The sequence below is a fragment of the Stomoxys calcitrans genome, chromosome 1 (genome assembly GCF_963082655.1).
Source record: "Stomoxys calcitrans chromosome 1, idStoCalc2.1, whole genome shotgun sequence".
Lineage (NCBI taxonomy): Eukaryota > Metazoa > Arthropoda > Insecta > Diptera > Muscidae > Stomoxys > Stomoxys calcitrans.
This window is the reverse complement of record NC_081552.1, coordinates 101,959,847-101,984,325: the sequence shown is the minus strand read 5'-3', so window position 1 is coordinate 101,984,325 and position 24,479 is coordinate 101,959,847. Positions and strand designations below refer to the sequence as shown.

Genomic DNA, 24,479 nt, shown 5'->3' with positions numbered 1-24,479 from the left:
AGAATTTATGCCTCCAACACACCCCATTCGCTGTAATCTACTCCACATCTGCCTACTGTCTACATTATTAAACATACGCCTACCATATTCAAACCTTGTCTTCCTAATTACAGATTTCGCAGTTGGTAAATTGCAAGTGCAAATTTTGCCCATGAACATTCCACTAAGGAACAGGGGCAAACTTCTCACATATCAATTAGTGCAGTCCGATTCAAGTTTAAGTTCAATGATAAGGGGCCTGCTTTTTATAGCCGAGTCCGAACGGCGTGCCGCAGTGCGACACCTCTGTGGAGAGAAGTTTTACATGGCATAGAACCTCACAAATGTTACCAGCAAGGAGGGGAAAACCACCGCTGAAATTTTTTGTTTTTTCTGATAGTCTGGATTCGAAACCAGGCGTTTAGCGTCATAGGCGGACATGCTAACCTCTGCGCTACGGTGGCCTCCCAGTTGGTATCAGTTCTATATCTAAGAAAAACACGATTAGACTGATCTCTTTTACGACTCGCATCAATAATATCCGGTGAGTTCATCCACATGTTGTCATTAGGGTCTGTAAACACTGTACGGGTAGGAACAAGGCTTAGTTGTAAAGAAATTGGAAGTATCAAAGCTCTGGAACCTATGATAAAGCTCGTCACTGTTTATACTATGGCAGTCTTTGAACTCATTCATTAGGTTTCGATAAGAAAAAACAATGGAAATTACAATAAAGCTATGGTGGGAGCAGAAAAAGGGAATCTAACTGAAATTTACGAGCTATTAAAGATGGGTTGCTAACAAGAAAAAAGTCAATGAAAGAGGTACTATTGTTCTGTAGATGGAGGTGTGTTGGTAAAGAATTGTGAACAATTTGTAGGTCACATCTAAGGACCAAAGACCTCATATTAAATGATTTGACAGGTTCAAAAAGATTATAATTAGTCACCCATGACAACAAGCCCAGGATACTCGTCAAATAGTTCGGAGTGTAATTCTGTTAGGTATTAGCGGGTAGATTACGAATATGTAAAAGCAAAAAAATAAATGTGGGTCGTTTGCTTTCAATTTTGGCCATATAGGGTAGATTCATTTGAATTTATACAGAAACAAGAAAAAAACATAAATTCGGCCGGGCCGAACTATGGATACTCCTAACTCGGATATCTATGTAAACCATTTTTCGTCAGAATCCGGTGAAAATGTATAATTTATGCACCTGTAGCAGCTATATCGAAATATGGTCCGGTTTGGACCAAAATTCGGCACGGATATTGAGTGGTCGAATGAATACATGTCACTGTTCAATTTTGTAGAACAAAATATTGGTATTTTTGATAGCTACATCTAAATAAAGACCGATCTGAACCATATAGGACACGGATTTCGAAAAGCCTAACATAAGTCACTGTGTTAAATTTCAGCGAAATACGATAAAAAAAATTCGACATTTATGGGCTCGATCGAGAGATCGGTCTATTTGACAGCTATAACCAAACCTGGACCGATCTGGGCCAAATTAAAAAAGAATGCCTAAGGGCTTAACGCAACTCACTGTCCCGAATTTCAGCGAAATTTAACAATAAATGCGCCATTTGTGGGCCCAAGACTTTAAATCGGTATATATCGTGGCTATATGACAGCTATAACCAAATCTGGACCGATCTGAACCAACTTTAAAACATATGTCGAACACACTGTCCCAAATTTCAGCAAAATCAGATTATAAATGTGGCTTTTATGGACCTAAGACCATAAATAGGCAGATGGGGGCTATATCAATATGTAGTCCGATATAGCCCATCTTCGAACTTAACCTGCCTTTTGAGCTCAATATCTCTATTTAAAGACTGTAGCGTTATTTCAACAGACAGATAGACGGACGGACATGGCTAGATCGTCTTGAATTTTTACGAAGATCAAGACAATATATATTTTATAGGATCGATGTGTTGCAAACGGAATGACAAAATGAATATACCCCCACCCTTCGGTGGTGGGTATAAACAATTTAAACTAAGTACTTAAAAATTGTTTCGTTACGTACGTTTCTAAAGTGTTTAGTGAGCCAACTTTTTTCTGAACTGTTCGAAAACTGGGCTTTTTCAAAAAATGTGTGTGTTTTTTTAATGTGTGTATTTTTAATATCAGGATATGCAGGATAAATATGATGAAATATTAAAAATTAATATTTTCACTTAAATAATTTAACAATTTTTGTCCTGTGATACAAAATTCAATGAAATCTTTTTTTTAAGCCAAAAGTTTAATGCAATTCGCAATTTTAAGGATAAAGGCAATATTTCTAAGGAAGTTATTAAAGACAAAATTTTATTGATATTTTACCAAAATTTTTCTATAGAAAAACTTTTAATTAGATTATTTCTAAAGACAAAATTCAATGAAATTTTATTTAAAGACAACATTTCTATGAGATTTTTTCTAAAGACTAAATTCCAATAAAATTTTTTATAAAGGCAATATTTCGATCAAATTTTCTCAAAAGAAAAAAATGTCGATCAAATTTTCTCAAAAGACACAATTTAAATGAAATTTTTTATTAAGACAAAATTTCAATAAAATATTTCTAAAGACAAAATTTTAACTAAACTTTCTCTAAAGCAAACTTCAATCAAATTTTATCTAAAAACAAAATTTAAAAGAATTTTTTTTAAATTAAATTGTTTCTAAGGACTTAATTTCAAAGAAATATTTTCTAAAGACAAATTTTAATAATTTTTTTCTTAAGATAATATTTTAATGAAATTTTTCTAAAACTAAAATTTTAATGAAAGCAAGATTTCAAACAAATTTATTCTAAAGACTACATATTAATTAATTTCTTTTTAAGTAAATTGCTCAACTCTGACTCAGATTCCGCAGCCCTGCTTCGCAAGAGTGGAATCTGGGCAGAATTGAAAACGTCCGTTTGGACCCCCATAACAAAGTCGGAGTTGTTGATATCAAGCCTGCAAATTGTATCCTATCTAGGCCAGCTGTCACACTCGTTCATTTTCCTACGACAAACAAAAACTAATTTTTTTTATACCCACCACCGAAGTATGGGAGTATATTCATTTTGCCATTCCGTTTGCAACACATCGACATATCCATTTCCTACCCCATTGATCAGCGTAAAAATCTAAGACGATCTAGCCATGTCCGTCGGCTGTCCATCTGTCTGTTGAAATCACGCTACAGTCTTTAATAAAAGAGATATTGAGCTGAAACTTTGCACAGATTCTTTTTTTGCCCATAAGCAGGTTAAGTTCGAAGATGGGCTATATCGGACTATATCTTGATATAGCCCCCATATAGACCGATCCGCCGATTAAGGGTCTTAGGGCCATAAAAGCCAATAAATGCGGCCGATTTTGCTGAAATTTGGGACAGTGAGTTGTGTTAGGCCCTTCGACATCCTTCTTCAATTTGGCCTAGATCGGTCTAGATTTGGATATAGCTGCCATATAGACCGATCTCTCGATTTAAGGTCTTGGGCCCATAAAAGGCGAATTTATAATCCGTGTCGTATCGGTCGGTCGATCGATCTATATTTGGTCATTTGTTTTTCAAAATTGAACAATAACTTGTACTCAAAATCTGTGTCAAATTTGGTCCGGACATATTAAGATAAAGCTGCTATAGGGGCATACATTTTTAATTTTTCACCGGATATTGACGAAACGTGGTTTACATATATACCCGAGATGTTGGGTATCCAAATTTTGGCCCGGCCGAACTTAACGCCTTTTTACTTGTTTTGTTTTGTTTGTTGTTGTGCTCACTTAATCTATATTATTTACGGAATGTCTTGTCCCTCCACGCCGCTTACCAATGAGCGCCCTGATGATAAGACCGAGACCGCGTCGAAGGCCGGGAATTTGCGTTGCAAAGTATGTATGCAAGCGCAAGTACTGCGCCGATGCCCCCGGTTCAGAGCGATTTGTGTCAATTGCTTGGCCGATTCCCACAATCGCATCGATTACCTTGAGTGCTGCGGTGAGCACCATACACTCTTCATCAGCTAACGCGAAGGCACGGAATGGTAACGATGCCGAAATCCCCAATCAGATCAAAAATTCTAGTCAACGTGCCGTCGAGCCCAAACGTCAAGATAAGAGGCAGCAAACTAACAGATGCTTTAATCGGCATAAAAACGAACAAACCAACGCTACCACCCAACCCCAGACCAACCAAAATAATGGCCAAGCCAACAAACGTTCCCGAAGCAGGCGATCACAACAGACTGGTGCAAAACGACATAGCACTTGTGGCTGCGGTTATAGAGGGTCTAAACACCAATAGCGGACCAGCTACAATTGGTTTCCTTGTCCACTCAGGATCCCACTAACATTTTATATGTCTTTGTGTAACGTGCGTGTCCTTGAAGTGAAATCTGAATTCTCGTCTTCCGGCCCACACCCACCTCCTAATTGCATTCCTGCGAGGGGGCGCGATGGTCGTGTGGGCACCCCTTAGTTTTTAAGTTTAAATAAATTGTAAAATAAAACCCTCAATTTATTACGAAATAAGAAAAAAATTAAATGCCCAAAAAAAGAACTTCACGAAACAAGTACAAAAACGAAACACCCAAAAACAAACCAACGATACCCGAAGATATTATATTTACCCCCGCTTTATCTAAAATTTTAAAAACTAACTTATTTGTGTTTTTATTTACCCTCTCGTTTTGGTTATTATTTTATTTTAATTCCCCGCATTTTCAATCATTATGCTAAAACTTTAATCAGACATCACTCATTGATATGGGAGAAGTATTCTGTTTATCTTCAACGAATGTTTGTGAAAAAATTTATATAAATTGGTCATTTGCATAAAGTTAACACTTGTTTCAATTAATGAACCAAATATATAAATACATGTAAATTTTTGGTTTATTGCACAAATTACTTACACTTTCTGAAAATGAACGAAAATGTATTGTTTAGGATAGAAAAATTGATTTCCACTCCAAAAAAAGAACATCCCGATCCCAAAGTCCATGAATCAGTCGACTAGTTTTTCTTTGTTGACAGCACCCCGCCAATTGATGGAAACAAAATATCACAAATTTCTTTTATTTAATATTTCGCCGGCTGGCAGAATTTTTTATTGAATTCTTCATATTCTCCCGATTTAGATACATTCTGGTTTTCATCTATTTTGGTTTATTGATAATTGAAGTGATGAATGTAAAATTGCGAATTGCAATTTAAAATACATTTACATATACCAAATTGTAACACAACTACATTTCAAATACAAACTAGTATTAACAAAACATGAAAAATAGACTCTAAATACAACAATTCCTTCTGGTAACTGAAAGGGGGCTTGGATGATAGGTTATGGGTAGCTAGACATGAGCGGACAGTTAGTGTGGATGTTAGAAAAATATCTTCATAATTCATAGAATGTAGTTATATAAGGCAATAATATTAAAAGCTTAACGTAAAGATTTATATTTTATCGGAAAAATTAAAGAAAATATTGAAAGAGAAAATGCATTCAAAATAATATGGAATGAGTCCAGTTTAATTAGTTTTTTTAAATGCCGCTAACTGCTCTAAATTCTTCTTCACAAAATTCGTACTATACACTAATGCCCCTGAATATGCTTTGAAGACAACGTTGTTCTCTCCATGTAACAGGCAATTTTTTGTAACCGGTTAATAGAATGAGAAATTATCTAGTGGCCTATTTTGATAACAACTGTAGTTTGCATACGTTTGCCTGTGTTAAGCGTAGAATAAATTAAATTGATTCGCTCGCGTTGTTTCTAATATCTTGTTCTAATGAGTTTTAACTTAAATAAAAGGATGTATGAAATAAGTTTAGTAATTGCTCCTTAACTACTCCAGATACTGTTGTTGCAATTGATTATTTATTGAGATTTGCCCTCCAACTTGGCTTTGAGGGAAGCGGGCATCTCTGGTGGTGGGGGACGGGGCAAAGCCAAAGCGACCTTGACACCGTCATAGATGAACCATTGCAGGGCAGTCAATGTACCGATCATAATAATACGGGGTGTCAAACCATTCCACATACCCATGAAGCCCAAGGATTTGGCGACTTGGATGGCAGTTGAGCCCTTGGCTTGATTCAATTTTGATACAACAACATCAGCTGGATGGGAGACAATAGCACAGAAGACACCAGCAATATAACCAGCAGCGAAGGTAACAACCAATTGTTCGCCCTTGGAGCATTCAGAACGTGGCTTGGGAACAACATGTCTGCAAAAGGTAAACAACAAATGCAAATAGATATAAGAATGTATCAAAAACATTTGCAAACGTCATGAGAATTTTAAACTGTTTTTACTTACTTGTATAGCAATTCAACGGTCTTTTCGAAGCAAGCGAACTTCATCATTGTGTATGGAATTTGTCTCATCCACAATGGCACCAAACCTTTGTAGAAACCGCTGATACCTTCTTCCTTCATGATCTTGGGCATAGCCTCGCGCATAGTGTTAGCAAAACCGGGAGTAGTTTGAATCTTGACCTTGGCAGCTTCGAATGGAGCCAAAGCAATATCGGCGAAGAATTCGGCCGAAGCAGAGGCAGCCAAGTACAACCAAGTGCGGTACAAATAGGCGTTCTCTTCACCCAAAAGATTGGCATAGTATACTTTGAAGACTTCATAGAAACCAAATTTGCAGAGACCCTAAAGAACAAAAAGGAATCAAACAAAAAAATTATGATTAGTAATCCCTTAAGGCAATGAAAAATAATATCAATAAAAATATTAAGTAATAAGTATTACATATGTATTAGTGTAGTCATTATACGTTACCTAAATAGCAATTGCATTTATTGTATGAATAATAATGCTATATAATAATATTAAATCGCATTATTTAAAATGTCAACTATACTAAAGCAATTACTGGCTTAGTTGTATGTCTTTAGTGGCATGGGGCACATTAATATCTGCACCCTCTTTTCAACCTATCCTAAAGCAATTTTTATTGTATTTAATTTCCGTATACTCTTTCGATCCTTTGACCAGCACTCTTTTGTTTCTCCACTGAAAAGGCATTGGTATGAAGATGTATACTCCGGCGACTCTTAATTATCCAAAGAAAAATACCCTGAACTGAATTATACTGAATGGTCATCTGCCAACAATAAAAAAAAATTGTTGAAATCGGGAAAATCTCAAGGACACATGATTAAAACTTAAGTCATAAGTTCTGAATTTTTTTTCATCCACAAGTTACCAGGTTAGGTTAGGTAAGGCTAGGTTAAGTGGCAGTCTGTCATCAGACTCACTTAGATGTTTTTGTCCATTGTGATACCACAAGAACAAAAGAAGGAAGATGCCTCCTAGGAAGATGCCAGTAGAAGGAAGATGCATCCAATAAATTGCAAATGTTCACATCCGTGAAACTCTTTCTGACTGCTAGCGCGGGACACACACAGAGGTGTTCTATAGTCTCTTCTTCTTCGATGTCCTCACAGCTTCTGCAAAAGTCGTTACTGACCTTCAGTGTGTCAGCATGTTTTCCGATTAGACAGTGACCTGTCATGATGGACACAATGACTGAGACGTCTGTTCTAGCCAATGACAGCAAAGCGATAGACCTCTTCAAGTCTAGATTAGGCCACATAGTTTTGGTATAATCACAGCCCCATTTTTGTGACCATCTGTCATTCGTTGTCCTTCGGGCCTGGTCCGGAAAATTTAGCTTACATGTCGCTAGAAGCATACCCACAGATTCCAGTATCCCTGGAATGTGTTGGGTAGTTCCTAGTATCGCAAGCTCGTCCGCTTTACAATTCCCTGTGATATCTCTGTGGCCCGGCACCCAGAACAGCTAAATTTTGACATTCGAGAGCGGATTTTGTGTTCAGAAATACGTTCTCCAGGTATTTAATGGCTGCCTGGCTGTCTGAGTGGATATTTATCCCAATGTCGATGATGCCTAGAAACTCCAACTTCATCATGATTGCCGTCGGTTTTTCATTATTGAAAGCACCTTCAATGACAGCGAGAGAACCCTATATGTAGCCGACTAGGTCGTGAAGGGCTGTTTCAGTGGGTTTGCCTTTATTATATGCATGCCGCTGCCGCGACAGGCTATCTCCAGGGATCTTTGATTTAAGATATGTTTCTACCAACCTCTTAAGAGTCTTCAGCATAAAGGATGACAGACTAATAGGATGATAATCTTTCGCCTTCGTGTGGTAGGGTTTTCCTGCTTTCGGAATGAAAATGGCCTTCCTCCCTTCTGGTCCAAGCAGAGTATTTCTCCTTAAGCCAGGGATCCAGTCTACCACACGCAGCTTGTAATTCAACCGGGGATACATCATCAGGGCCTGGCGACTTAAAGGAGTCGAAACATCTTATCGCCCAAAGGATTTTCGGCACAGACACTAAAAATGCAAGTTTTTGCCCATAAAAATTTCCATATCAATCGGGGATACATCATCAGGGCCTGGCGACTTAAAGGAGTCGAAACTTCTTATCGCCCGAAGGATTTTCGGTACAGACACAAAAAATGCAAATTTTTGCCCATAAACATTCTACTAAGGAACAGGGGCAAACTTCCCATATTTCAATGAGTGCAGTCCGATCCAAGTTTAAACTCAATGATAAGGGACCTACCTTTTATAGCCGAGTCCGAACGGCCTCACAAATGTTGCCAGCATTACGAGGGGAAAACCACCACCGAAAATTTTTTTCTGATGGTCTTACCACGATTCGAACCCAGGCGTCCAGCGTCATAGGCGGACATGCAAACCTCAGACTCAGTGGCTCAGACACAATTTCCGTAATAACCTCCGACGAATGCATACCAGTGACAACCCCTTCTGGCGCCACGTTGTCCATTGAAGAATTTCCCGGTAAATGTGTATCAACGAGTAGTTCTAGTATTTCCTTACTAGACATTGTCCATACATTCTCTGACTTCTGAATATACACCACCGTAATAGGTCTCGGGACAGAATCTTCCTTAGCCTAGAAGCCTCAGATGTGTCCTCCACGGAGCTGTAGACACATCTGAGAAGAGATTTTTTCTGAGCCTTTCTCAGCTCACCCTTGTATTTTATTAGCTCAGCCTTATAGATGTCGCAATCGTGTGGTGCTCTTGTGACTTTTACTCTGTTGAAGAGTTTTCTGCTGTCCTTCCTTATACCAACCAGCTCTGGGGTCGACCATGGCGGTCGCTGTTTGCCCTTGGCGTGGCACTAGGACATGCTTGCTTTTCTGGTCAAGAAGGGTTAGACGTGCAGAATTTGTGCCGAAATGAATCCCAATTCGCATTTCTTTTGTTTAGCCGAGGACCACTTCTGCAATATTTTTCCCAAGACTGAAACTAATATAACGATGATCAAAGAAGCTGTGGTCGTCCAACACGTCCCAGTCGCATATTCTTCCACTTATATCTTCCGATACAAAGGTAATGTCTAGTACCTCCTACCTGTTCCTGGTAATAAAGGTCGGTTTATCCCCTTTATTACAAATTGCCAGATTGCAACTTATAATATGTTCAATAAGCAGCTCACCCCTTTCGTTAACATCCGAACTTCCCCATATCATCACTTCCTACAATGAGGCTTTTCTTCCCGACAGAATCGGCTTCAACCAGCGACTTAAGGTTTGAAGGCGGCATCTCTGAATCGTGTTTCATATATAGTAATCAGACTTGTTTATTTCCAGGCTGGCTACTACTAAATCTTCAGAGCAAGAATACAGGCTCTGTGTCTCCCATTCCCCGTACCCTAGAGTAGTTTTAATCCTGGAATTCTTAGGCCACGAACCATTTCTCCACACACCTATGGCTCCTGGATAAGAACCACGTCAAATCCCCCTGCCATCAGGAGGACCTTCAGTGCCGCCGAAGCGACCTTACAATGGGAGAATTTTATCTGCATAAACCAGACCATAGCCAGGATTCAGAATTTCCAACACCGTTGTGTTAGTCTCATTTTCTGAGTCCGCCAGGAGGTTCATCCTCACAAATTCGTTCGATCTTGTCATGAAAAGTTTCCCTACGCGTCGTGGGGCAGTTGAGAAACCATTGGAAACACTTTACCTCAGGCAGCGTTACCGTTGTGCCATTTTAGTATCAAATTTTACAACTTTTTTGGACGTTGCCACTTGTGTGCCAAGGCCCCTTATCATTGAGCTTAAACTTGAATCGGACTGCACTCATTGATATGTGAGAAGTTTGCCCCTGTTCCTTAGTGGAATGTTCATGGGCAAAATTTGCATTTGCATACAGTTTTTTAAATAAAGAATCGCATTTTTTATGCTCCTACTATACTACTAAAACCTCAGGTGCACAAAAAAAATAAATAAACTATGTGGTTTTATAAAACTTTGGACATTGCAAGTCGACGTTTTGTAGAATTTCAAAATAATTGTAATATAAATAAAGTCCTTGTATTTTCCAATCTAAAGAGCTTTCGTACATATTTTGATTTGATAAGGAATATGTCGATAACTTTTCATTATTTTGGCAAATAGATCATATTTTTTGATTAAAGAGACCAAAAGAGTTAACATTGATACGTAGAACACGATAAGTGCTAATTTCGACAATAACATTGCTAATTGACAATATATGAAGCGAAAAAACCCCATAGGTAAATTTTTTAACTTGAAACAACTGATATTTGGTAAATGATTACATAATTCAATAACATCAAGAAGGAGAAACGAAATGCTTCAGTGGCACCAACAAAACAAACCAAAAACAGACTGTAATAAATCTATCTTTTGGGCAACACTGATTTAAACAGCTCACGTACGTTTCGTGTTTTGTTTCACTGTCAAACATCTTCAGTTTGGTCTATAATTTAGCCATGAATCGTCTTACAAACGAACAACAACAACAAATGATTATATTTTGTTATCAAAATGCGTGATCTGTTAACACAGTTCATCGCGCGCTTCTTCCATTTTACGACGAAGCTCATTTTTGGCTCAATGGGTACGTAAATAAGCAGAATTGTCGATTTTGGGGAGAAGATCAGACAAAATGTTGCTTTTCGTTATTTTTTAAGCTTTAGTCGTGATTTTCTCGTGACTCGTGAGTCGAGTGTGTCGTGAGCGTATCGTGAGGCGTGAGCCGTGATTTTCTCGTGAGTCATGAGCATAATTTCACTCAGTCAAGTTTACACACGAAGAATTTTAATTTAATCACGGTCACGCACGATCATGTGATTGGATTTGGATCTCACTCACTAATCACATGACTCACGCGTGACACGACAACTCACGTGCACACCTCTATTTCAGACATGCCTGCTTCAATTGACGCATTGGAAGACGACATTGAAGCGTTTGTTCGTGAGATACCGGCCGAAATAATGGAAAGAGTATGCCAAAATTGGACTAAGCCGATGAACCAGTTGAGGCGCAGTCACGGACAACATTTGCGTCATGCACTCAATTATATGGACCCTACTATCGATTCAAATAAAGAGTTCATGCCTTCTTCTGGATTTTGTGTTTTTTTTTTTTTTTTTTTTTTTTTTGAAAAACTTTCCTAAAGCTCTTAAAGATCACTTTAGGTTTTCTACATTGCTAATTTTTTTAATGCATATAACTTAGTGTAGTCGGCAGTTTAAAGATTTTGGCTTTGTCATCCATCCTCTTTCCTACTACAAATTTTCAATTCAATTGAAATTTGGTTTTTACTCTAGCGTGCGCAATTCTTATCCGATTGAAATGGAATTTCGCACGACGTGTTTTGTTATGATACCCAAACAACTGTGCCAAGTATGGTTTAAATCGGTTCATAACTTGATATAGCTGCCATATAAACCGATCTTGGGTCTTGACTTCTTGAGCCTCTAGAGGGCACAATCCTTATCCGATTTGAACGAGTTTTTGCACGAAGTATTTCGTCATGATATCCAACAACTGCGCCAAGTATGGTTGAAATCGGTCTATAACCTAATATAGCTGTCATATAAACAGATCTGGGGATTTGACTTCTTGAGCTTCTAGACGCCGCAATTCCTATCCGATTTGGCTGAAATTTTGCATGACGTATTTTATTTTTACTTTCAACAACTGTGTCAAATAAGGTTCACATCGATTCATAACCTGACATAGCTGTCATATAAACCGATCTGAGATCTTGACTTCTTGACCCCTAGAGGTCGCAATTATTATCCGATATGCCTGATATTTTGTGCGACGGATCCTCTCATGACCATCAACAAACGTGTTTATTATGTTCTGAATCGGTCTATAGCCCGATACAGATCCCATATAAATCGTTCTCTCTATTTTACTTCGTGAGCCCCAATGGGCGCAATTCTTATACGAATTGGCTGAAATTTTACACAGGTCTCCAACATATAATTTAATTGTGATCCGAACCGGACCATATCTTGATATCGTTTTAATAGCAGAGCAACTCTTTTCTTATATCCTCTTTAGCCTAAGAAGAGATGCCGGGAAAAGAACTCGACAAATGCGATCCATGGTGGAAGGTATATAAGATTCGGCCCGGCCGAACTTTGCACGCTTTTACTTGTTTGCTTTGTAATAGCATTTCACTGGTTTCCTAGATCGCGATTTCTTTTGGAACCACCCAATCTCGTCGGTAGGATTTGTCAAAAAGGTATGTCTTCTGGGTTGAAACTATGCTCTTAAGAGTATTTCCATCTGTAGCGCATAAATCGGATCGGTCTATATGGCAGCTATATCCAAATCTGGACCGATCTCGGTCAAATTAACGATGGATGTCGAAGGGCCTAACACAACTCACTGTCCAAAATTGCAGCAAAATCGGATAATAAATGTGGCTTTTATGGGACTAAGACCCTAAATCGGAGGATCGGTCTATATGACAGCTATATCCAAATCTAGACGAATTTGGGCCAAATTGAAGAAGGATGTCGAAGGGTCTAACACAACTCACTGTCACAAATTTCAGCAAAATCGGATAATAAATGTGGCTTTTATGGGCCTAAGACCCCAAAGCGGAGGAACGGTCTATATGGCAGCTATATCCAAATCTGCACCGATCTAGGCTAAATTCACGAAGGATGTCCAAGCGCCTAACATAACTTACTGTCTCAAATATCAGCAAAATCGGATAATAAATGTGGCTTTAATGGGCCTTCGACCCTAAATCGGAGGATCGGTCTATATGGCAGCTATATCGAAATCTGAACCTATCTGAGCCAAATCGACGAAGGATGTCGAAGGCTCTAACACAACTCACTGTTCAAAATTTCAGAAAAATCGGATGATAAATGTGGCTTTTATTGGCCTAAGACCCTTAATCGGCGGATCGGTCTATATGGGGGCTATATCAAGATATAGTCCGATATGGCCCATCTTCGAACTTAACCTGCTTATGGACAAAAAAAAAAGAATTTGTGCAAAGTTTCAGCTCAATATCTCTATTTTTGAAGACTGTAGCGTAATTTCAACAGACAGACGGACGGACATGTCTACATCGTCTTAGATTTTTACGCTGATCAAGAATATATATACTTTATAGGGTCGGAAATGGATATTTCGATGTGTTGCAAACGGAATGACAAAATGAATATACCCCATCCTTCGGTGGTGGGTATAAAAAGGTAATAAGCTCGCCCAAGCCAAAAATTAGATTGCCACAACCATAGATATATTTCTCATCTGCAGATCGGTATATATAATACCTATAATTTAATTTAATTTACATTATTTGAACATTTCAGTAACTAGCCTCATAGAAGCCCTATATAGTTACAAAACTACTTAATAGAATCAACAATACAAAAAATATCTTAAGATGCGGAACGTATTGGGATAGCATATAGAGAAGCCAATACTACCCATTTATCCAAATTTCAGGTAAATCGGTTCAAAAATAAGTTATTTATGATGCCAAGAAGTTTAATCGAGAGATAGATCTATGTAGAAGTTATATCCAATATGGCCCGATACGGATCATATTCGACGCAAATGTAGAGAGTATCATACCCCTTTCTCTCTCTACAACGCATTGATCCAAATTTTAGCGAAATCGGCTAAAAAATTTGATTATTTTAAACTCAAAACCTTAAATTAGGAGATCGATCTATGTGTCAGATTTATCAAAATATAATACGTTCTAGACCTTTTTCGAATAAAAGGAGATCTAATGAAACACATTTTTGGAAATTAAGACCAAAATGGGTAAAAAATCCCTTTTATAAGCTGAAAACGCTAAACTGTGTTCAGTTATATAGATGAAGTTCGAAAATGGGCCTCTATAATCGAACTGAACATGACTGTGAATAAAAATTAATCTGATCCAATTTTCAACTCTTATTTTAAGACGCTGCAGCGTGATTATATCAGCTAAGGAACATAGTTTGGGATTTTCTCGCCTGTATTCGAACCGGGAGATTGAGATTGATAGGCGGCACGGAGGCATCCAATGTAATACAGATTAATTTTTTGTTAATTTCAAAGAAAGGCTACAACATCGGACAATATGTTCATATATCTTCCTTATAAACCGATCGGTCAATTCGATTTTTGAAGGGCGCGAAAGAACGAACCATTTTCCCTAAAGGCGGCATCGAATAAAAATATATTTTTAAATAATTTTCATGACTCAAATCTTTTGATTGTTGTTTACCATTAAGAATTATTTGTGATTGAAAATTTTTACATATTCATAGTTATTTGAATTTCAAAAACAAAAGTACCGACTACTGGTACTTGCCGAACCTAAGAGCACTTATCCTACACTGCAAAAACGATTCCCGTTATGAAAGTGAATAAAATGCGGTTATATTTGTAGAAATATTAAAAGAAATGCGGTTATATTTGTTTAGGTCAAGTATTTTAATTGAAGTTTTACTACTTGTTACATAGGCAAATCGGGGCCTTGTTACCCTGTTTATTTTACTATTTACTACCGGAAAGTTGCTAAATTGCTTACAGTTTGGAAAATGCAGTCAAATGGATATCCAAAGCAGAAATTATCCCCTTACCCTAATTTTCAGAAATACCAGATCTCGGAGATGGGTGGTGCGATTTAAAAATTTTTTATGTTCTCACATAGTACCCGAAAAATAAAAATTTGGTATCCAAATTTCGGATGGGGTGCCTAGGGGGGCCGCCTCACCATAAAACCTACCAAACATATACTTGGACCAATCACGACAATATGGGAATCAAATGAAAGGTAATTAAGATTAGAAAACTTATCTGATTTTGTTTACATTTGTTTGTTTGGCGTCAATTTTAATATGGGTACCACATGTTTTGAAAGAAATTCATTTAACAAACCGAATCAACGCTTGTGATATGCACCTTAAACGCAATGAATTCGATCCGTTTTTAAAACGAATCATAACTGGAGATGAAAAATGGATTGTTTACAACAACGTTAGTCGAAAACGATCATGGTCCAAGCATGGTGAACCAGCTAAAACCACTTCAAAGGCTGATATCCACCAAAAGAAGATTATGCTGTCTGTTTGGTGGGATTGGAAGGGTGTGGTATATTTTGAGCTGCTTCTAAGGAACCAAACGATTAATTCGGATGTTTACTGTCAACAATTGGACAAATTGAATACAGCCATCAAGGAGAAGCGACCAGAATTGGTCAATCGTAAAGGTGTCATATTCCACCAGGACAACGCTAGACCGCACACATCTTTGGTCACTCGCCAAAAACTGAGTGAGCTTGGCTGGAAACTTTTGATGCATCCACCATATAGCCCTGACCTTGCACCGTCAGACTGCCATTTATTTCGATCTTTGCAGAACTCCTTAAATGGTAAAACTTTCGGCAATGATGAGGCTATAAAATCGCACTTGGTTCAGCTTTTTGCCGATAAAGGCCAGAAGTTCTATGAGCGTGAAATACTAAATTTGCCAGGAAGATGGCAAAAGGTTATCGAACAAAATGGCAATTATATATTTGATTAAAGTTCAGTCTAAGTTTTATTAAAAATGCATTTACTTTCTTTTAAAAAATCCGCAATTACTTTTTAGGCAACCTAATAAAAGGGGTTTTAGAGTGGAACTCGAATCCGATATATATTTTCAAGGCCAACACACTGAGTGGCCGCCCATCCCCCAAAACACCCCCAAGCAGGTCATGTTTGCCGACTATGGAAATATGGGGCTCAAATTAAAGGTGTTTGGGAGTAGACCGCATATCTGATATCAACATTAGGGACCAATTGTCTAGGGGAAGTCCTACCACCATAACAACTCCCAAATAGGACGTATTTGCTCACCAAGACAATTTGGGTCTTCAAGACAGTGGAACTAAATATTTATAGCTTTTAGGGTCAATACCCCATACCGGAAATATTTGCTGACTTTTGCAATAAGGAGTTTAAATGAAATTAGAAAACGAATTTGATATCCAATTTCAAGGCCAATGCCAATATGGGGTTCAAATAAATGGTATATAGATATATAAGTATATAGCTATAGAGAGAATAGAGCTGATATAATTTCCGGGCTTAGTGTTTGGGGGACCACCCCAATCCCCAAAACACACCTAGATCGGGCATGTTTACCGACCATGTCAATGTGGGGCTTAAATGAAAGGAATTGGGGGGTAGAGCAAGAATTGATACCCACTTTCGGGACCAATTTTCTGGGGTCTACCCCTTTCCCAAAATACCTCACAAACAGCAATTTTTTACTGACCATCACAATATGGGGCTCAAATAAAAACATGTGGGAGTAGAATACGAATTTGATATCCAAATTTAGGACCATGTATTTAGGGCATCACCCCATCCCAAAACACCCCCCAAAGGGGGCATCACCCCCCAAAGATCATATGGGATATGGGATTCAGATAAAGGCACTTATATTGTTAAACTGTTAGTCAAACGATATACTATTTGCGTAGCATGGTATTTCACTAAAAGCTCTCTGTCGAAATTAAATATTCCAAAGAAAATTTTGTTCCATATAAATTAAAAGGCGCAGCGGAGCGGGCCCGGGTCAGCTAGTAGAGTTTAATCCTAAGTACTTCTAGAAAGCTGTTGTTGTTGTTGTAGTAGTTTCTTGTGTTCGACCTTTCTTCTGCTTGATTCTGTTGAGTGTCAACACCCAGGAACCTTCTACGACTAAGATGGCGTGCGTTCACAGGGATCTGGGTCTGTGTCGAGTGGGTCTGACTAGGCAGTTAAATAGGTGACGTGTATTGTGTGGTCCCAGATTACGATCGGGACATATCTTGCACGTCAGCATCTATCCTTGCTCTGTAGGAGTTGAGGCGGCTGCATCTGCCGGAACGTAATTGAACCAGAACTACTCTGGTTTGCAGAGTGAGATCAATTTCTTCAGGTGCAATGGGAGGCGGTCGTTCTCCAAGGACTACATTCACCCAGTAGTTATTTACCGCATCTGCTACCGTGTCTGCATGAATGAGGTTATCTCTTGTAGCTCTGAACCTCACACCTTAAGGCTTCTGTGCGGTGGATATCTATCCATAAGATGATGATTTGTATGGTCTGTGCGATAACAGCCTAAAAGGTATTGCTTAGATAGCATGTAGTTATGTCCTCGCACTGGTAGAACCTTTGTCTCCTGATGGAGGTGGTCCTGACAGATCTGAACATTATTCCAATGCATTTCACAAAGCTGACGAGACCACACCGGCGCTGAATAACATCGATAGGCTCAGTGCCACGAAGTCCGTCCTGTCACATAGCCGGGGCTGATTGAAGACACGGCAAATGTGTGCAGCGATGGAATACAAAGCACAGTCTTCGAAATCCATGTTGATGCTCGGGAGGAGTAATGCCTCAAGCGTCTTAGCTACTGGTGGGAGAAGGGAGATCGGTCTGTAAGACTCCCCCAAACTCGGGTCTTTTCCAGGCTTCAGTAGCGGGATCACTCTGCCCATTTTCCAGACATCGGGAACTATAAGAGTGTTCACGGAATGGTTTATCACGAAAGCCAATCCACCACCTCCATTCCTTGAGCGATTCTTACGTAGCATATTATATCAGTAACAACTGTGCAAGCTGCAGATGTTGATCAGATTTACCTCCTGGATCGCTGTATATGGAACAAAATATGTGTTGTGCAGAAGAGATGTGCACGTGGGTGAATTTTCACTCACGCTCACGAGAAACAAATATTACTCAGGCAAGACATTCACGAGCCAACAATTCTATTTACGCAACGACTCTCGCGACGCTCGAGACACACACGAGATACTCACGGCTGAAAATATATTTTTCAATGAAACGAATAATATTTTTGCCCAAGCGTCTCAAATCATGCGGTATTTTTACGTACATTTATTAATGCATAAAATGTTTCACAACTGTGCAACCACTTATTTGCTCTTTTGATTTTTATGCATCTGTAGACAGAAATTGTTTCTTCTTCCATACTTTCCAAAAGTTACAGCGTGCCTGAATTCATACGTTAAAATTCCGTATTATTTGACACGCATACAAAAAATTGTTTTTTTTCGATATTTTTTATCGATTAGTCGTGGTTTTTTCATGAGTCGTGATTTGTGTTGTGAGCAAGATCTCACTCACGCTCACGCACGAAAAATCTTAATTCAATCACGGTCACGCACGATCACGTGAATGGATTTAGATCTCACTCACGGATCACGTGACACAACAACCCACGACTTACGTGCACACCTCTATTGTGGAGTATTAACCATTTGTTTTTCTCTGAATTAAATGAAATTTAATATCAAATTAAGATCAGCGCATAATTCATAGTAACTGTTGTCCCGATTTTTTCCACCACTGCATATCCTTGTTTGCTGGTGCTTTTAAAATCCTACAAAACAATATCCTCTTTTATGGGCATATCTCTTCTAGAGTCAAGATACAGGCCTTTCCAATTTCTTGAATTTACCGCATTTTTTTCTAGTTAATATGTTAAAAAACAAAAATTGCAAGGCTTTATCTAGCACACTACAAGAGATATCCCCTTATATGAGGCAATGTTTTTAAGAATTTTGCAAGCAGTATCAATCTTAGAACATATTAAAATATCGGACCAAAGATGTGTTTTCACTAACCGAACAAATTTTGTAGGAACCAATAGACATTGAGGCATTTGTTTTAGTTGCAAATGTTTTCACTAATGATTTTTTGACTACACATATAAAGTAAAATAAAAAAAAAAATTATATCAATGAAATCGAAATAGTTAAATTTTTTAAGTAGAAAGGAACTTCGCAATTCCTTTACACGAAAAAAACAATAAATACCTATACATATGTATTTATGCATATTACAATTCTTTAGTGCTTTATTCTTAGTGCTTTTGAAATTTTTGAGGTGGTTCCAAATGTGTTCAGCAGGACTCAATATTTAGAAAAGTTTAGTCTGCATTTTAATTCGGTATTTTTTGAAAGTATCTTGGAGAAAATTAGTAAGGGGATAACTACCACTGAGAATTATTTGATATTCTTTTCGTGTTTTTAACCCAGGAGCGATATAGTCGCACATTAACATCTGCATCACGGTCAGAAAATGTTCAAAATATTGTAAAATCCAGTGTATATTTTGAACCTTTTTTAGACCGAGACAAATTTTAATACTTCGCCTTATGAATTGTTATTGGCGTATTTGCATTCCATGATATCAACAATTTGAAATTACTTTATGATTGAAACAAACAAACTAGTTGTTGATAAAATAGTATTGCGGCATGGAACACAAAATGTTTTTGCTACACCCACGATATGTTAATCCAATTTGAGTAATTACATTTTTCAAACACATGACACCTCTTTGAATGCTAGTTTTTTGTTTTTCTTTTTCCAAAAAAAAAAATATATATATTACAATGTTTAATTGCATAACATGTATGTTAGATTATCCGATTCCTGCATACATTACATAAAAACATAAAAAATGGTCAACACATACAAAACTTTCGCACATTAAACATATATCCAAAACATACCTGTGCAGAGTAGCCATACAAAGTCGGTGCCCAGCCCTTGGCTAAACCACGCATACCCTCTTCAGCTACGGTGACCTTGAATCCGTGGAACAAATTCTTGTATTTAGCCTGATCGACTTGCAAACGGCACTTAACCAAATCCAAGGGCACAACAAAGGTATGAGTAGTACCACAGGACAAGACTCCACCAACACTGCACAAAGCAAAATATTTGGTGGAACCGAATTCGCAGGAGTCACCGCTGTCGGGGGTGGCAGCAGCTTGAATTTGACGTCCAACAACTGGTCCTGCACCCTTGGCTGGTGTGTCGCATTGTACCTTGGTGAAAGGGGTGCGCAAGGGCGAGTTCTTGGCAGCTTCCAATAGTGAGGAGAACATCTTTTTATATCTGTTGGACTTTACCGTTAAGCAAACTAAAATGAAAAAGGTGAATATTACTAAAATATCTATCGACAGGTCATTGGATTAATTATCCACATCAAGTTCAATGCCAGCAATTTGAGTCAGGCCAATGTTTTTTTTTTCATTTTTGCACATGATTTTTAGGTTACATAACGTGGAGAAAAACTGCCTTCGTATATTGACTACCAAAAATTATACTTCCACCATAGAGTGCGCATATTATATTTTGAATGTTTTACACGTCTTATTTGGTACTTAATAAAATTAAATCTTTTATCTTATGCAATTTGGTAGCAATTGATTTATGAATTTTTTTATATTTTACTCCGTATTTTATAACCACACTCCCTATGATTTTTTAAGGTTACATAACGTAGAGAAAAATGAAAATTCTGGACATAATTTTATAAAAAAAAACACTATGAAAAATTCTACAATTACAATAACAACAATCGCCTCCTTGGGTTTAGACCCTTCGAAAAATTAAAACAAAATTCTGTGCAAAAATTACCTGGACCCCTGGAACCTGGAACTATGTATGGCTGAAACGGCAGCAAACAGTTGACAGACAGGGTTTGACAATTGCAATATGGCAATATAGTTTACGTATATGTGAACTAAGTTCATACGATTGTGTGTGTTACGAAAGTGGAAACGAAAGAGAAATGGAGGAATGATGGAACGGCTCTGGAGACTTCCCAGTACGCTTCGACGCTGAAAGTCGCGACGCTGTAGCGCCAGACGCTATTATTTATCGCTTTTTCCACTACATAAAGGCTGGTACAATGTTCGTTTTTTTAGGGTTTGTATTCTATTCTGCTTTCGGAATAGCCGCTGAAAATTTCAAATGTATAGCGAGCGAAAATTCCCTGCAATCCAATGTTTTTGTCTCCATTACAAAACACGTTTCTTTATATGCCCATATTTTTCTTCTCTATTTTATATACTCTTCTCACATAAATAAAGAAAAACGAAATACTTAAACCAATAAATCAAACAAAACTGATGCTTGCAATAGTTTTAAGTGACAGTATTTTTCTGCAATTTTCCTCGCTAGAAGCAGAGTACTTCATTTCCACCTTTTTTTGGCCAACGTTTTTTTATGTAGTTAGGCAGCATTCCGCCTAAAGAGCTAAACAGAATACTCAGCTTTATGCAGTAAAATATCAAATCGCCTTACAAATTCAAATGCAACACTGCGTTTGCATTGAATACAGGTTATTATCGAGATCTTTGGGCAGCACTTTTTCTTAACATCTGACAATTGTAAAATTTAGTAGTAATTTAATGAAATCGATTCACAAACAAAATTGCTGAATACAATAAAAATTATAATCACAATAAAAACTCTGTCAAAAACGTCATTGTTGACAAATAAAAAAGGTTAAGTCGTTGTGGAAACGGGTTTTGGAGATTACCTCAAATAAAGTGTATTTGGGCTCTAGTGGAAACATGTGAGCAAAATCTACCTATTTGAGGAGATTTGCAGCAAATCTTATTCGAAAGTGGTTTTGCAATAGGGTTAGTATTCTATTCTGCGTTCGGAATAGCCACTGATTTTTGTAAATGTTGTTCGAGCGAAATTTGACAGCAATAAAATTTTTTTGTTTCCATACCAAAACACGTTTCTTTATCTGCACTTATTGTTTTCTCTATTTTATATATTTTTTCACAAATAAATAAAGAAATACGAACTATTGAAACCATCAAAACAAACTAAAATGATGCCGGCAACAGTTTCAAGTGTTGCCACTATAATAGTTTTTGGACATTTTCCTTACTATAAACACTGTGCTACTTTTCCGCTTTTTTCAGCCAACGTTGGGCCGACGTTTTTTATATGGAGTTTGACAGCATTCCGCTCGAAAAACTGAACCGAATACTCAGCTATACGAAAAATTCAAATGCTACACTGCGTATACTGTGACTACCCAAGATATATTCATTTATAGGTAGTGGCAGTTGCCCAACAACGAAATGTTGAGTACACTATCTCAAGATATATTCATTGACAGGTAGAGGCGGTTGCCTAGCAACAAAATATTAAGTGCACTATCTGTCAAAATCAGTCGTTAGTCCAACTGTGATTTTGTGCATGTCACTAGTTGGCGCCATTTTCATTGTTTGTGTGTGTTATGGATTTTAACTATAATAGATACACACACACAACTAAATCTCGTTGACAGATAGTGTACTTCGCGAGAAAAAATTGTATTCGGCTGTTTACGGTACACTACCTGTTAATTATGCCATTAACTATCTATTAAAATCAGTGATTATTGCAACTCCGATTTTGTGCATATTTCTAATTCGCGACATTTTTCGGTGCTTGTGTGTATGGTTCTTAACTACAATACACACACAACGAAAACTCCCATGCACATACAATCCCATGGCAGCCGGTTGTACGCACCGGATTGACCCGATGGAATCTTCATCGGCAAGGACTGCCGCCTCAGTGTACGTGTTCGTCTTTTTTCGTCATGGGAGAGGCACATCCCGGAGTGCCTTCTCCGTATTCTTTTGGTCCGTGCCGGGATTGAAAAGAACCCCGGACCGTGGTTCTGTTCCGTTTGCCAGAACCGCCTTCATCATCGGTCAGTGTCGGTGAGGTGTAACAGGTGCTTGGAGTGGGTACATTTCCGTTCTTGCTCTGGCCTAACTTCGCTACGGGAGTATAGTCATACTGGCTATGTCGCTAGGTGCTGTGCGAACATAGCCAGCAGTGGGTCACAAGCGTCGCCGTCGTCGCCTTCGGCGTCCTCGTCGTCGGACTATGTGACCCCCCCGACCTCTCCCGTACGGCAATTTATGCAAAGACAGCACCCTAGCCCTACTATTGCCAGGCCAGTGTCGGGAAATGTATCGTTCCTGCAGTTAAACTGCAATGGACTGCGAGGCAAGATTGATGAGATTGTAGATTTTATGAGTCGGAAGAGCATATCGGTCGCAGCGATCCAGGAGACAAAGCTGACTAACACCTGCAGCTTGCACAGTTGTCACGGCTACAATGTGCTACGTAAGGATCGCTCAAGAAATGGAGGTGGGGGATTGGCCTTCGTTATACACCATTCCGTGCAGTATAGACCTATCTCGCCTGCGCTTGACGCTAGTGACCCATATATGGAATGTATGGGGGTAGCAGTCAGGTCTGGTACTGCCGAGATAGAGATATACAACGTGTATATACCGCCGGTTGGCAGCTGTGTCCCGATTAATGGCCAGGCCTACAGCCCCGACATAAGTGGGTTGCTATCTGGCCATAGTCGTCTGGTTCTGGGGGATTTTAATGCACATCACTCGTCATGGCATTCTCCCCTAGGCAACGACCAGCGTGGCATAGCTTTGGCAGAGCAGATAGATAGCTCCACGTTTTGCACGGTGAATGAGGATGCCCCCACTAGGATTACGAGGAGGTGCAGCAGCTCGCCAGACATCTCAATCGCATCCCCTGATCTCCTGAGTGACGTATCCTGGCAAGCCGTCATCTCTTTGGGGTCAGACCACCTCCCCATAATCCTCACCATCGACCGACCACCCGACTTCATAACCTCTGAGCGCCGGACGTTCATCAACTACAAGAAGGCCAATTGGACTGGCTTCAGAGAGTATACCAATCGCCGCTTCAATGAACTGCCACCCCCCTTTGATGTGCTTGTGGCCGAGAGGAAATTCCGAGACATCATCAACGCAGCAGCCGCTCGCTTTATACCAGCCGGTCGAATACCGCAAGTGCGACCCAATTTCCCGGCGCAAGCAGTGGTACTCGCAGACGAGCGTGATGGGATTCGTGCTATGGACCCCGCTAACCCCAGAATCAGCGAGCTGAATCTGGAAATAAACAGGGTAGTCAACGAACATAAGCGGAATTTGTGGCTGGAACACTTGGAGCAATGTAACTTAGGCACCGGTGCAGGCAAATTGTGAGCCACTGTTAAGTCTCTCTCGAACCCCGGTAGACGGGACGACAGGACCTCAGTCACTTTTGGCGAGTTAACCGTGACTGATCCGAAGAGATGCGCCAGGTTGTTCAACCGTCAATTTATCGTGCATCCCGAGAGAGACAGGGCAAGGAGGAGAGCCATTCGCCGTATTCGTGGTCTCCGAGCCGATGAACAGCCATCACAATTTACCGTGGGCGAAGTTACGAATGTCATCCGTGGCGCCAAATCTTCCAAGGCGTTGGGCCCCGACGGAATCTCTACATTGATGCTGAAGAATCT

General features: G+C 38.9%; 1 protein-coding gene across 1 annotated transcript; it reads right to left on the bottom strand.

The window, feature by feature from the left end:
- Nucleotides 1-5,050: 5,050 nt before the first annotated feature.
- LOC106094049 (solute carrier family 25 member 3) lies at nucleotides 5,051-20,875 on the bottom strand. Its single transcript, XM_013261223.2, has 4 exons — nucleotides 20,768-20,875; nucleotides 19,855-20,267; nucleotides 6,308-6,648; nucleotides 5,051-6,215 (listed from the first exon to the last, which is right to left on the bottom strand). Exons 2-4 carry the CDS (start codon nucleotides 20,230-20,232, stop codon nucleotides 5,864-5,866), a joined length of 1,071 nt encoding a protein of 356 aa, XP_013116677.1. The 5' UTR covers nucleotides 20,233-20,267; nucleotides 20,768-20,875; the 3' UTR covers nucleotides 5,051-5,863.
- Between the last annotated feature and the right edge of the window lie 3,604 nt (nucleotides 20,876-24,479).